The sequence below is a fragment of the Brachyhypopomus gauderio genome, chromosome 7, assembly GCF_052324685.1.
Source record: "Brachyhypopomus gauderio isolate BG-103 chromosome 7, BGAUD_0.2, whole genome shotgun sequence".
Lineage (NCBI taxonomy): Eukaryota > Metazoa > Chordata > Actinopteri > Gymnotiformes > Hypopomidae > Brachyhypopomus > Brachyhypopomus gauderio.
The window spans coordinates 21,304,190-21,319,476 of NC_135217.1; the positions used below are offsets into that span (position 1 = coordinate 21,304,190).

A 15,287-nucleotide genomic window follows, 5' to 3' on the forward strand; every position below is an offset into this window, starting at 1 on the left:
CTCCCTGTCACACTCTCTCTCTCTCTCTCTCTCTCTCTCTCTCTCTCTCTCTCTCTCTCTCTCTCTGGGTGCCTTTGGGCTCATTATGTCTGCTTTCCCTCGCTGAAGCAGAGAGGATTAACACGCCCACTTAAAAAAAAAACAAAAATTGCAGAGGCTCCGCCTTCTCGACGCCTTCATATCTGGCGCCTCTCATCTGAGCTGCTGCGTGGGGGGGATGGACGGCGTACGGAGGGGAAAGTGCCCGCGGGCGTGCAGATGGCGCTCAAGCCTAGAACACCTGGAACTGCTTCTGCATGGCAACGATCACCCAACAATACGGCTGCACAGCTGTAGCCCGAGGCAGGAGTGTCAAACCAGAGGAGCGCAGGTGCACAGCACCGCCGGGCCCGGAGCCCCGCACTTCAACCCCGAATCCAAGTTCAGGTCCTGGATTTTCTAACAACCGGTAGTTAATGTAACTGCTTGGCCACTTTGTTGTCATAGTTTGATATAAAGTGGGAAAATGTGGAGTTACTGGACTTGGAGGGCTGTGATCTGAAAACCTAGAATACAAATTGAGGACCAACAACTCCAGCACCCAGAAGGGACTTGTGCAGAAGGTCAGGAGGTGCCGTCTCCTGCTCCATGACTCGAGGGCTTCATTAGCTGGCTCGGAGGAACATTCATGTGAAACCAGCTGACGTGACCAGTCCAGCGCTGTGGTGCTGTCCCGCACTCCCGAGCCTCTGGCCACGGATTAGATCTGGACATACATTTCAAACCAGTGCACTCACCTTCGAGGCCACAGGACTGTGAGCACTCCGTCCAGGATGACCACGCTGAGAGCTGGCAGTTCACAGGACACTCCACCGTGCAGGAGGCGTTCATCCGCCATGTCCTCCCCAGGCCCAGCTGCAGGCGGGGGCAGACAACGCACGCACGCACGCACGCACGCACGCACGCACGCACGCACACACACACACACACACACACACACACACACACACACACACACACACACACACACACACACACACACACACACACACACACACACACACACACACACACACACACACACACACACACACACACACACACACACACACACACACACACACACACACACACACAGGGTCAACAGATGCTTTACAGCGATGATCTGATCTTCCTACATGCCCGTCACTCGGACTGGCCTAGTCCAACAATCTTCAGGACCTGGAAATAGCCTCCGTTACCTCGGCAACCCTCACAAGCCATGACTTCACCAGCTTACCACCAGACAGCTGAAATATTTTGCAGCACTAATTTTATTTTCACATTGTTTGTACCTCAGTGTAAAAATTCTTTGTAGTGCAACGTCAAAACATGTTTAGATTAAAAAGTGTATTCATGACCTTAACACTTTGAATTGTCTGAACAAACATGAAACATGTTCTCTTCTTTTAGTTTACTGTTTACATTCTCTGCACAAAGCTCCCTGGACACTTATTTTAAAAGGCAAAACATAGTGCAACAACTACTCAAGTGCAAGACTATTTTAACTGAATTATTAATAATAATATCCATGTGTAATATTGTACTCTGTGTGACCCAAACCTCCTCACAGTACTTGAGGTCCACAGATTTCCCGTCACTTCTGACACAGTCCAGCATGCGGGTCTTCAGACCGTTACCACACACAGCACTGGCACTTAACTGACATGTGCTCCAGTCTGAGAGGGGATACACACACACACACACACGCACACACACGTGCACACACGCACACACACGCACACACACAAACATGGGAAACCTCATGAGTGAGGCCATATTTATCCACTGCATGGCCCTCATCAAATTTGCAAAAACCATAGACCTGACTGTCCTCCTGATCAAAAGTTCAGGAACCAGTTCCCAAGTAACCCCAGTGAATTATCTTAGAGATTTTCACAATCAGTTCAGTTTATTAAGAGCTGGATTTTAGACTCCCTTGTACCCCTGACATTAGTTCAACTACAGGTCTGGGTTCATGTACAGATGATTCTAGAACTCCTGACATTAGTTCAACTACAGGTCTGGGTTCATGCACAGATGATTCTAGAACCCCTGACATTAGTTCAACTACAGGTCTGGGTTCATGCACAGATGATTCTAGTAACCCTGACATTAGTTCAACTACAGGTCTGGGTTCATGCACAGATGATTCTAGTACCCCTGACATTAGTTCAACTACAGGTCTGGGTTCATGCACAGATGATTCTAGTACCCCTGACATTAGTTCAACTACAGGCCTGACGTAAGCAGCGGGCACTGCAGGTCTTTGTAACACGGGTGCTACTGGTGCAGAACAATCCCTCCACAGATCTTGGGCAATAAAAAGTTTCTGCAGTAATGATTTCAGCCAAAAAGCCTTGAACAGCCCGGTGCAGCTGGGATGACAGGAGAATGAGAAGTTCTCAGAGCTCTCAATCCAGCAGTCACCTCTCACAGTGCTGCTGACCCGCACTAAAAGAACTTCACGCACTGGAAGAGTTAAATGTGCTGAGCCCAGCGTGCAATTAGCTTTACGAGCTGCGCATGAAACATGAGGACAGAACACTTCCTACTTAAGAGGAGCCGTTTACATTTTACTGTAAAATCTCATCAGACTTTCATCCGTCATACCGTTCCAATTTCATCCCCTATTACTGTTACTGGGATAGTTTGATGCTAACGTGGTTAACGCTGAATGAAGAAGTGACGTACTCGTCCGCTTGCATAGTGCTAACGTTGCATAAAAGTTCAAGCCTGATGCATTATGGGTACCTGTGATGTTGTAGCTGTAGTGGTAGCAGTTCCTGTTCAGCAAGCAGGGCTCCACCTCCATGCTCCTGGGGCAGTCTCCGCCCTCCTTGGGCAGCCGCAGGGTGTAGGCCGTCCTCCGCCGCTCCGCCCGGCCACTGCAGGGCTTTGGCACACACAGGACAGGGCCAGCGGTCAGGGGCCGTGGGCACCGGCAGGTCTGCGTACAGCTGATGCACCTTTCTGATCAACTCCGGAGGAGCCCAGCAGGTGATGAGCAGAGCCTGGTGGTGGTAGAGACACGTTGCCTCTCTCTCTTCCCAGAGCTGCATTAGCGTTGTCGGGTATAGAGTATCAGAATGGCACACACTCTTGATTCCTTCACACCGCGGTTCTGGCCCCCAGCGGGTGGCAGATTTTGCTGGAGTCATCGGTGGCCCCAAAAATAATCAGCTCCCTCTTGTCATAACCCAGATGAGAGAGAGAGAGAGAGAGAGGAGAGAGAGAAGTGTGTGTGTGATGGGGCGCAATAATGAGTGAGAAAGAATAAGAGAGTGAGTGTGAGTGGTAGAGCGTGAGAGAGAGAGAGAGAGAGAGAGAGAGAGAGAGAGAGAGAGAGAGAGAGAGAGAGAGAGAGAGAGAGAGAGAGAGAGAGAGAGAGAGAGAGAGAGAGAGAAGAGAACAGAGACGAGTACAGGGCTTGCATTGCTAATGCCAAACCACAGCTGCTGGGCCCTGCTCTGGATCTGGAGAGAGAGCACAGCAACAGCTGGCTGGGGCCCGGAGGCCATGTGCTGACTTCTCACACTGAGGCAGACTGCTGTAGCTTCAGGCCCTTGACGGTGAAAAGTGCGTCATTAACAACGTCTACCGGCCGGGAAAAAGACTAGGAGAAGGACACAGATAGAAATCACTGCTTCTTACAAGGAAAGTGAAATCAGCTAGAGACTGAGGCTAAATTCGATCAGCTACAGTGCTAGCGCGGCATAAAGCACCACAACGCCTGAAGCCCGTAATTAGCATGACTGCTATTTACATACCTCTAATTACACAGTTACAGTGGCACATTTACATACCTCTAATTACAGTTACAGTGGCACATTTACATACCTCCATATGCCTCTAATTGACTATTCTTATGTGTCTTTTTTTGGTTACTGCTTCTTTAAATGAGGTTCACTTACTATACATTGCGAACTTCTAAATCACACAAAGTCCTCAGATTAGCATCTGTTTGAATGTCCTTATAAACAGAAAAGTTCATAGTGAAGTGATTAGTAAAGGAAGATTTTCACTCAGGGGTGGGGGAGCCCTTGAAGCCCAGCATGACTGAAACAACAGAGAGCGTCCATGCTATCACACATTTATCACAGTTCTGTTACTTCTGATTGGAAGACTTTGCAAAAAGGTACAAACAAAAAACACAATAAACATTAAAACCTCAACTGGATTAAATTAAAACTGGGGCTTGAGTGCGATTAGGAGGGTTTTCTCTACAACTAGATATGACCAAAATTGCTGTAGGATGTTGAGAAAAATGTGGGTCAGGGGTCAGGGGTCAGGAGCACAGGTCTCACCAGCTCACACAAAGTCCAGGAGCTCCAGTCAGAGAGCACGCAGTCCTCTGGGCAAGGCAGCCGGCTCTCGCGGGTCCCTGAGGGCATTTCCTCTGGGTCACACAGGTAATCTTCTACAGTGTCCGTGGGCCCGTCTGCCGTGTTCAGCATGCACCTAATGTACACGGTTGTAGACACCACAGAGTTGTTTAGGGGTGCGGCATGGGGGGGCTTAAGAATGATGGGATAGGGGTAGGCATTGGTGGAGGGGGGGGGGGGGGTAAGACTTATAGGATTCTCTCTTGGGAACTGCTTCTTTAGTCTCGAGTTCCATCAAGACGTTAAATGTGGCCAAGTAAAATCTGATTAATCTAAAACACCAGTAACGCAGGAACAGGAGTGCTGTGCAAACTCATTTCAAATGACCAATTACGTCAGAGTCTGCTGGGCATCGTCCACGTTTTGAATCCATTACCTCTGACCGACACCACTGTACATCTACATGTGACGACACCAACCCTGACCGTAACCTGTGCTCGTCAGTAGGGAACACCACCAATCACCCCCCCACCCAAGGCCGGACTGCAGGAGCACACGGCCGAGCAGCTATCGTGGGGCGGAGCTGACATACCTGACCCTCCTGGTCTGCACCCCCTCTCCACACTTCTCCTTCAGGTCCAGGTTGCTGACCTTCCAAGCGCTCCACGGCTCCGCCACCCACACGTACTGGCTGCAGTCGCTCACGCAGGGCACCACTTCGTACACCTGCAGCAGGGACGGTGGACATGCTGCCGTCAGTCTCCAGGTTCTTCTGGGCCTGGCAGGAGCGTCTGAAGCCCCAGACTCTGACACGGTCCGGGATCCGACTGACTGACCGCACAGTACAAACAAACGTGGCAAAAACGCCACGTGTAATTTTTCGCTTGGATTTTGTAAGGACAGCGCACACGCTTACCTGAGCCTGTGTTGGTCCAGCATTTCAGAAATGATTTGGAAAAAGAAGACATGAGAATATTGATGAGAACATGGAGAGATAGTCATAATCCCTTTCTAACATTTTGTGCACAAAGTTTAAGACCCTGATGGGGAGGCGGGTGTGTACAGACACTCCTATCATGACCTAGACTCTGCTTGGTCAATGTAAAGTTAAACTCACTGAGAATATAAAACGTTTTATTTTACATTATTTTAATGAACTGATGCCATGGCAGGTTTCTGCTGCTGTAGGCATCTCAGGGAGTCTCAGGTCTGACAGGACCAACCGGCGGGTGAAGTGCTGACTCGGTCCTGTCTGGCTCCCTTACACACACTATTCTACTTCCCTTCCAAACTCTTTCAACAGCAAACTGTTGTTATTCAGTAATGCTGGACCAAAAATTGGAGAAATTCCAACATTACCCACTGCGGGGACATCACAAAATAATATTTATTTTCCACAAAGCACCGGCGGCTCTCCTGTTGTGCTGCGCTCCCTACCTGACTGATGTGGTCCAGTTTGGGGCAGGGTCTCCCGCCGTTGTATGGCTTCTCTCGCAGCCACTTGGAGCGAACTTTGACCCCACTGCCACAGGACTTGCTGCAGCGTGACCAGTTGGACCACTCGCTGAGCTTGCAGTCCGACGGGCACGGGATGACGCACGCCTCCTCGATGTACCCTGCGTGCATCAGAGCAGACCGGGGTCACAGGGTCGTTTCTAGTGGCTACAGGCTACTTTTCACGGACCTGGAGATGGACTCAACGAGTCCTATGGGACCCAATCTTTCACTTTTAACGACTAAATACAACTCTTAACAGAGGTCAAAGGAGAAATAAGGAAAGGTTACAGGCTAGGCTGTCACTGTGCATTACCTGTATGTGATGGAGTGATTTACAGACGCAGATGTGGGAGCTCCACACTCCATCACACCTGACAAGGCTGTAAACATTTGAGCTGATACTTTAGAAAGGGTCAGTGCATCAGGAAGGAGTGGCACAGATTTTCTGTTCCTTCCATAATTTACCTACATCACGCACACAGACATTGACACCCAGCTCACATTTCAGTATCGTAAAGCTACTCCTGCAAAGCTGTTGTTTGTAGTCCACACATCAAAAAAAAAAACCTCAACCTCGAGCTGTGGAAGCCCTGAAGCTGGCCTTCACAGACGGCCTTCACAGACGGTTTCTCTCGTCACAGTGTGAGGTACAGAAGGCCAGACCTCCAGCCTGTGATAATCTAACTGTAATTACACACTGCCATCACAGGGCTCTGTATGGGCTGTGCAGGATATTATGTGGAGTAATAAGACCCACGTGCTATAGTAAATTGTACTATATTAACATGAGCTATATTAACAGCACAAGGGTATTGCAGTATGGACACACATTAGGATGTACTGTGGAATACCAGGGGAAACCAGAGTGGAACCTGATTGGCTGTAGGCATCACTACACACGCAGTGGCAGCCAACACACCTGGCAGGCAGCACAAAACTCCCGCCTCCTCTTTTTGGTCGCCAGGGGATATTCATCCTGACAACGGCCAACCTCTCACCAGCCGAGCTAATACACAGAGTTCTGAAAAACGACACTCCTGAATACGTGTGGAAGTCACTGCTGAGACGAGTCCTCGCGTTGTCTCTCCCCCTGAAATGACAGCGAGGCACCTTTTACGCCGGGGCAGAAACACCTGCTCGTGCTCAAACAGCAATTAAGCGTCGGGGGTTAGGAGTATCCGGAGAAGACATGTACCTTGCTCCTCTGAACAGCGAGACAGGCTTCCACAGACCCCTGTGTGGTAGCTGTAATTAAAATAACCCAAGTGATTCCAATAAGTGTCGGATAAGGACTGAAGGGAGTTTCCCAGCATGCCTGGCCCTTTACTCCCTGCCAGTAGGATTAACCATGTGACGAGGGGTGAGCAGGAGCAGTGGGGGGTCCTCAGCACCCCAGGTGAGAGCCCTATTAAGGCCCTGTCATTGCCTCTAGACAACTTTTAGCAGGTCTCCTCAACACAGCCCCTCAACAGCTGTCTGTAAGTGCACGCGTGCTAACAAGCTGCAGTGGATACATGCGCCCAAGAGCGAGCCAAGCCCCTCCCCTCCCCTCTCCTATTGGCCAGCTCATCATGTTGATGACCTCGATCTCTCGACCTCCCGGCCCATCACAGCCCTGGTGGATCAAAGTCCTGGCAGATCAGACTCCTGGAGGAGTCAGTACAGGACTGAGTTCTGATTAAACAGGGCACAGAGCACTGATAGAGGAGCGTTCTGATTGGTTATGACGGAGCAGAGCTCCAGCCCGTGATGACTTCTCGCTGCACAACACCTCCCACTCGCAGCAGAGGGAAGCAGACACAATCACACACCACATGAGTAAACACGTCTGAGCACAAACCCAAGCTGAACAGCCCAGTAAAACTCAGACAGCAACCAAGGCCAAAACCCCATCACTGGTCCACCTGTTCAGCACCTCAATGAACCATCCAATAGCAAAGCACTCGGTGTCGTATGTCAAAGGCTGACCTGGAGTCAAAGGCAGTGGATTTAGGAAAATCAGCAATGAGGGCGCGAAGCAGTAGAAGTGTAGAGACGGGGTCTCTGGTTCTGTGTGCTGAAACAGAGAGACAGGCGAGAGCTACGATGTTCAGACCTTACCCGATGTCTCAGGAAGGAGTGATAAAAATGTGTTGGTGATTTCCGCCCCAGCTGGGCACAGGTGTCTGACAGAACTCCCCGTCATGATGAACTATTATGATTAACAGGAATAAGGAAGAGAGGGATAGAGGGAGAGTAATCATGGAGAAAGAGAAGTGTAGTTAAATAAAGTCAAATAAAAATTAGACAGGGAGGGAGAAAGAAAGGAAAGAGAATAAGTGAGCAGGGTAAAAGAGGGATGAGACATGAGGGAGATTATATGAGACTAAACCCAGTCTCAACCAGAGAGATGAGGGAGATTAGATGAGACTAAACCCAGTCTGAACCAGAGAAATGAGGGAGATTAGATGAGACTAAACCCAGTCTCAACCAGAGATGAGGGAGATTAGATGAGACTAAACCCAGTCTCAACCACAGGCATGAGGGGGTTAGATGAAACTAAACCCAGTCTCAACCAGAGAGATGAGGAAGATTAGATAAGACTAAAGCCAGTCTCAACCAGAACGATGAGGAAGATTAGATGAGACTAAAGCCAGTCTCAACCAGAGAGATGAGGGAGATTAGATGAGACTAAACCCAGTCTCAACCAGAGAGATGAGGGAGATTAGATGAGACTAAACCCAGTCTCAACCAGAGGCATGAGGGAGATTAGATGAGACTAAACCCAGTCTCAACCAGAGGCATGAGGGAGATTAGATGAGACTAAACCCAGTCTCAACCAGAGGCATGAGGGGGTTAGATGAGACTAAACTAAAATAATGACTCAAGAAAATGTAGCCTTTGAAAAAACAAAAAAGGAGTTAAAAACTACTCAAATACTAGTTTACCAACAGGACCAGTTCATAGGTACAAACAAGTGCAAAAAACATCTAGCAGCACAGGAGCTGACATTTATTAAATGCTGACTTTTTGTGATACTTAAGATCTAAACGCTCCTAAGTGAAGATCAAAGCAGAACAGATCCCCAATATAGAAAAACAAACACACAAAAGTGACAAAATATGAATGACTACAACAGAGTGAAAAGTGACTCCTTTACTTTAGGATAAGGTAAACTATTATGACTTGAAATACCCAAAGCATGTAACTGAGTATAAGGAGCTACAATCCACTTCTGGAGGAAAAATACAAATACAGAGAAACAGAGAGAGAGACAGAGAGAAACAAACAGACAGAGAGAGAGAGAGAGAGACACAGACAGACAGACAGCAGAAGGATCCAACACCTAGCTTTCCCTCCCCCTCTGTAGAACACAACCTCACAGCAGGCCTGAAACTAAATTATGACATCTCACTCTCCTGCTTGTTCTCTCCCCCTCTCTCTCTCTTTCTCTCTTTCCCTCCCTCTCTCTCTCTTTCCCTCTTCATCTGCATCTCACAACACTGATTCAATCGGAAGTCAGAAATCATGTGGCGACCGGCTAAGACGGAAGGTCTCTTAGCTCTCCCAGTCAAACTCTGTCTAGCCCATGAACAGGGAGGTTTGTGACAGCAATATAATTAACCTGGCACATTTTCACACAGCAAAAAGAAAAGTGTCAAATTTCAGTTCTCAAGAAAATAAAAACAGAGGAGAACTGGATCTCTCATACCCATACATTTTCAATTACCTTTATAATGAGTAAATTAAACACCACTTGTAAAAGTGGTTATGATGAAGCTCAACTAATTGCCCACACTAGTGTGTGTTCTTGTTATTTTTTAACACTAATTGCAATACATTTGTGTTGTGCCATTTGAAAGCCACTTGTAGTTGAAAGGCAGCACTAAAAATCACACTTAACCGGACACAACTAGTCCAGGCGTATCTCTAGTGGTTTACTCTGTCCTATTTCTACATGAGCTTGCTATGCTAGAAAAGAAGCAATCAACCCACGCTGCCTGTTTGAGTGAGTGAGTGAATGTGTGTGTGAGACAGAAAGCACACCAGGACCAGGAAGACTTATTCCCTATACCTGTTACTTGCATAACCGGATACTTTCTTCATTTTCTATCCTTCATTATCAAGGCCATCGCCATCCTCTCTGTGCTGTGCAGGCCGGTTTCACAGTGCTTGTGATGGATGCAGTCGCTCGTGCAGGCATGCAAGCATGTAATCATCACTGTTATACATCCGCTGTCAGAGTTTAGCATTATGCCTCCCTTGTGTGCTAAATAAGAACATCCAGCAGGGCCTAGCGTCAGCTCTGATTGGCTCAAGGCCTCACGGAGTGTGCTAAGCTATAAAAAATAGGGGGGAGGGGAATTAAGATCAGCAGGAAGTGACAAACAGCAGGGGGCAGAGGTCAGTCTGTGACAAACTTTCTGGCATGCACTGCTTTGTACCTGAAACCCCAGGGTTAGTAGAGGGATGAAGGAAGAGAGGAACAGATAGAGGTGGGTGGAGGGAGAGGGGAGGAGTGGATGGAGGGGTGGTGGTTTGGGCAGAGGAGGTGAAGAAATGTTACAGCAACAGTGGAGTTGCACAGAAAGCAGTGGCATGAAAGATGAGAGAAATAGATGTGATTTCAACTGCAAAAAATATAAATAAATCAACCAAGGATGAAATAAAGCAAAACTTCTGCAAACAAACTCAAATTATCTAGAAGATAATCTTCTTTGTGCAAATTATTAGATCATTTATCTTGTGGTAATTCAAAAAAACATTTGTGTAGTATAGACATAATATGAAAGTTAAATATTACGGTGTTGGAACATTTGTACATAAAGGTCCTGGTTTAGTGGTGCAGGGACAGAACCAGTGTCCTGGTTTAGTGGGTGCAGGGACAGTGTCCTGGTTTAGTGGGTGCAGGGACAGTGTCCTGGTTAAGTGGGTGCAGGGACAGTGTCCTGGTTAAGTGGGTGCAGGGACAGAACCAGTGTCCTGGTTTAGTGGGTGCAGGGACAGTGGCCCAGGTTGGACAGAGCACCCACCGTGGCTGTTGCAGCGTGAAGTCTCCACCAGCCTGTTCCCCTGGTCGTAGCACACCATGGCCTGGTAGCGGTAGCCCTGTCCGCACTCCCTACTGTCCTCTTGCACACGCACACTTGCCCCGCCCACCACCCCACCCACCGCCAATGCCCCGCCCTCCGTCCGTCCCTCGGGCAGGATGCAGTCGGACCAGTTGCCCACAGGCTGGGCGTTGTACTTGTCACACGGGCAGTACTGCGTCTCGCTCAGCGGGTACATCTGCCCGTTCTTGCACTTGTCCTTCTTCTTGCTCTTTCCTGGAGGAGGAGGAGGAGGAGGAGACGGATGAAAAACGAGCCGAGCTGTGGCCGGCCGGCGGAGCGTGAGGTGGAGCACGGCCCCCTGAGGGGCGGGCCCTCCAACCAGCTTCAGGCTGCCTGGATCTATGCTGCTGCAGGGCTCTTACTTTGACATCGCTGCTGCAGGGCTCTTACTTTGACACCACTCTGTGGAACACTCAGTTGGGTAAGATTGGAATAAGGACCAGAATTTACAGTGAGAGGGTTTTGGACTTCATGCCTTACAATCTCAAGTCAGAATATATGTATCTTGAGGACAATCAGTGTCAATCAATGTCAGCGTTTAATAGATTGTCGGTGCTTAATAAGGTTTGGGGTCCAATTCAACTGACTATGAGAAAAGTATAGGTGATGACTACACTTTCCTGACGTTTTTGTGGGCAGACTGGTAGGAAGGTTTTCACTTACCCACGAGGGCTCTCCTTCGCGTGCGCACCCCCACACAGTCAGATGTGCAGGCTGAGAACTTGGACCAGCTGGTGAGCTGGCAGTCGTCTCGGCAGGGCAACTGGCACAGCTGGCTCACGGCGGGCATGGAGCCGGCGAACTTCAGGCACCGGCCCACGTCTGCTACGGAGCTGTCCAGCTGCCGACAGGAGACCGCTGCAGGATCACGCCCACGCACGCACACACGCACGCACAGATTAACCGATTAACACATCAATAGATTTACGTACACACACACACACACGTACGCTGGAGGCGTGAGTGGGTTCCAGGAGAGTGGGCGAGTACGTTTGCAGCTCCGAGTGGACACAGACGGGAGCAGCGGTGAGGACGACCTCCAGCTCCACCTGCAGACCGGGTGCATTCTCCATTTCTCCCAACATCTGCTGTTCTCTTACCTCATATTCCTGAGCTATTCATTTCAAACTCACATGGCAGATAGAAACGCGTCTGGGATGCTGAATCAGAAACCCATCAGAGCAGTGGTTGTGCTCTACAGCCCCAGAGCTACGGTCCTTCATCCTCCTCCTGGGGCCACATACATCACCTTTTTTATGTTTTTTTTTTTCTTTTTTTCCCCCACACAAAGAGGCATTGCTCTATAGAGCACAAATATTGCTCATAGTTCTACAGAATAGCACTGCTGATGCTGATTATCTGTGGTAATGTCCTTCAGTGTCAAGAGAGAGTACCAATGACACTATCGTCAGTGTACATCAAACTGCTGACACAAGGTCAAGGGTCAATTCTGAGGCCATTCAACCAATGGATGGTCCAAAAAAAAAAAAATTCTATTAGTGCTCGGGGCAGTGTTCCCTACCATGACCTCTGTTACTGTGACATTTCTCAAATCTGTGCAGGGTCTGGTTTGCGAGAATTATGCATTTGGGGCCCCAGACTGGAAGACAAATGTGAAGTCACTCCAGAGGACTGACATGGTGTGAGCTCTGAGCACAGAACATCTTGGACAGTAATAAGAGAGTCGAGAGTTCTGGGTTAGGAGTTTCCAGAGAAGAGAGTTCTGCTATTTCCACTGAGTTTCTATAGAACTCAACACTGTATTCTGATCATATGTTCAAGCACACACATTCTGGTCTATAAAGATTAAGAAACAATCCACCAGAAATTTTTTTTTAAGATTTTGACAAATTCTATTGAGTACAAGCCCATTTCGAGTGGTGGGTGAGGACCATAATCAAACCCCGGGGTGTGCTGGAACAGCTTTCCTGAGGTGCAGTCAGTTACCCAAATAACGCTCTAAAAACTGAACTTAGTTTCTCAAATAGTTACCAGTTCATGCTGTTGAAACTATCAACTAATGAATGAGCAACATTTGGATGTGAGAGAGACCAAAGAGGCTCCTGCCGTGTCTGAACTACAGTCTGGGGTGTTTCTTAATGCGATGATGTCATACCTCTGGTCTGTAGCCCCGCCCCGCATGTCTCCTGAGCCCCTTTGTTTTCCCGCCGAAGGCTCCACGGTACCAGCTGACACCGGTGCCACTTGTGGGTCTTCCACCTGCAGCCGCCATGGAAGAATGAGCCCGATGTTAATACCGTAAGCCATGCTGTGAGAGAGCACGCCAATACCCAGCCAGCGGTCAGCAGGGCCTAGAGAACCTAGCTGGGTTCCTGTTAAACACCTTCATGCTTGGCTTGCTCGGCTATACGAGCTGCACCTCTTAGCAATATAAAGTGAAGGCATAACTATTGCTCATGTTTGCATCAGCAGAGAGAGAGAGACAGAGAGAGAGAGAGCAAGAGAGAAACAGAGTAACAGTAAGTGAGTGAGGGAGAGAGTGAGTGAGAGTGAGTGAGGGAGAGAGTGTGTGAGTGAGTGAGAGAGAGAGGAAGAGAGAGTGAGGAAGAGAGGGAGGGAGAAAATGAGGAAGGGAGAGAGTGAGGGAGGGAGGAAGGGAGAGAGTGAGGAAGAGCGAGAAGGAGAGAGAGAGAGAAAGAGAGGGAGAGCTGAGGGCAGTCTATGCGCACCTGTAACCAGGACAGAAGGAGTTCAGAGGCAGACTCTCACACTCTCTCTCTTCATGCAGCACCTCTGGACACTCCAACCCCCCATTGGCTGCTCTCTGGATGACGATGCGGAAACGGGACTGCAGGCTCTTCCGGGCACCAGCCCCTAAAAGCCATGACAGCCGTGGTCACTGACAGTGATTAGGCAGGCTTGGGGTGAAGATTGTTTACAAAGAAGGAGCTTATGGAATACATTTAAGCATGCTTTCTCACTTGTCTAAAGAATCTACTTTTTTCTGCATTTTCCTATAGACTGTGAACATAACAGCACAAGAATTTCACCACACAGTCCATTATATCTGTATGAAGTCTGGAACAGACTAATCCACTTACCAGAATAAAGCTCTCATCAGAAAATCTGGAATTGCTAATGGTTAGACAAACAGATTTACGTCCTTCTGCCACACAGAGGAAGCCCGACCATGAAAGGATTTCTTACTGCACAATAAATCTGGGTCACGCGCACAGCAGTGCCCTCCAGCTTCATGGGAAGTTGACTACCCAACTGACCTCAAGAGTTCTACCCCATACGTTACGCTGGAGTGCGACATGGCGTACCTGGTTCACAGGGCGCAGGACAGTCCGACCACTCACTGAACGGTGTGACGATACAGTCTTTCTTACAGGGCAGCGCACACGACCTCACAGACGCCGGCCGAGGAACTTCAGGGCATCTTAAAAACACATAAACGCACATGCACACGTGCAGGCACATGTGCACAGACACAAGCACACGCGCGCACACACACAAACACGCGTTGGTACTAATTCACTGACTGCTCCACATATTTAAAAGGACAGTGTCCGAACTACGTTGAATCATAATCACAGAAGAAAAGCCATGATATAACTGATTAGTACTTAGTCCTTATCACGCATAGCAACTAACAAAAAGCGCGGAAAAAAGGCTTTTAGACTGCGCTCTTTCCAAATCCTCCACCATCCATAATGGGATTAATTATCGGGTGTAGCTACTGCCTGTCACTTCTGCACGACACCTGCTTCACACAACAGAGCACTTTAAGAACCTGCAACCTAACTGCCAGAACCTCTCATAACAACCTTACATTTGTATGAGAATCCTATATCCGTGTTGTTGGAATTAAAAGTGTTGTTCCTGAAAACAATTTACAGACACGGATGAACACTGCCGTGGCTTCTAATAACACTCATTTTTGTGTCGGATTGACAGCCCGGTTTCACCGTCCCCATTTTTCAGAGTCCCTGGTTAGAATTAAATAGAAGGCACAACAGCTTTAGCACAATCATCTCTCTCAGCAGTAAACTGGCGTAGTTCCCTGCTGTCTCATGACTTGAGGCTATACATTCACCAGCCCGAGGGAGATTAGGCCGTTAAAACAAACTGCTTCCTTTAGCGTCATGTTCCACTGATTCTATCATCGGGTGATAATCCGCTTTTATCAGCGACTTTTACGGCCTGGCGAGATTTCCAATTGGGGGTTAGCGGTACTTTGCGCCTGCGCTTGCGGAGCAGTGTTCTTGAATCTGCCGGTCGCGGGATGAAGAGCAAACAACAACCGGGCCTATGGTAATCTGATCTTAGTCAACATTATCTGGAGCTTTGTCCTCGGCTGCGGGTCCTTGTGCTCATCCAATTGGAGATA

General features: G+C 48.6%; 1 protein-coding gene and 1 long non-coding RNA gene across 2 annotated transcripts in view; one reads left to right on the top strand and one right to left on the bottom strand.

Moving 5' to 3' along the window:
* The window catches only part of thsd7ab (thrombospondin, type I, domain containing 7Ab), a 70,042-nt gene that overhangs the window by 9,342 nt on the left and 45,413 nt on the right, over window positions 1-15,287 (bottom strand). Inside the window, exons 9-20 of the mRNA XM_077012551.1 lie at window positions 14,221-14,336; window positions 13,624-13,768; window positions 13,050-13,153; window positions 11,597-11,791; window positions 10,853-11,146; window positions 5,781-5,959; window positions 5,260-5,265; window positions 4,936-5,069; window positions 4,326-4,479; window positions 2,773-2,914; window positions 1,582-1,697; window positions 777-894 (exon numbers count right to left, since the gene is read on the bottom strand). Of these exons, the coding sequence (XP_076868666.1) occupies window positions 777-894; window positions 1,582-1,697; window positions 2,773-2,914; window positions 4,326-4,479; window positions 4,936-5,069; window positions 5,260-5,265; window positions 5,781-5,959; window positions 10,853-11,146; window positions 11,597-11,791; window positions 13,050-13,153; window positions 13,624-13,768; window positions 14,221-14,336 (1,703 nt within the window). The remainder of the gene's footprint in view (window positions 1-776; window positions 895-1,581; window positions 1,698-2,772; window positions 2,915-4,325; window positions 4,480-4,935; window positions 5,070-5,259; window positions 5,266-5,780; window positions 5,960-10,852; window positions 11,147-11,596; window positions 11,792-13,049; window positions 13,154-13,623; window positions 13,769-14,220; window positions 14,337-15,287) is intronic.
* The window catches only part of LOC143519274 (uncharacterized), a 10,974-nt gene continuing 10,642 nt past the window's right edge, over window positions 14,956-15,287 (top strand). The window contains exon 1 of the long non-coding RNA XR_013132390.1: window positions 14,956-15,211. This is a non-coding gene — a long non-coding RNA (uncharacterized LOC143519274). The remainder of the gene's footprint in view (window positions 15,212-15,287) is intronic.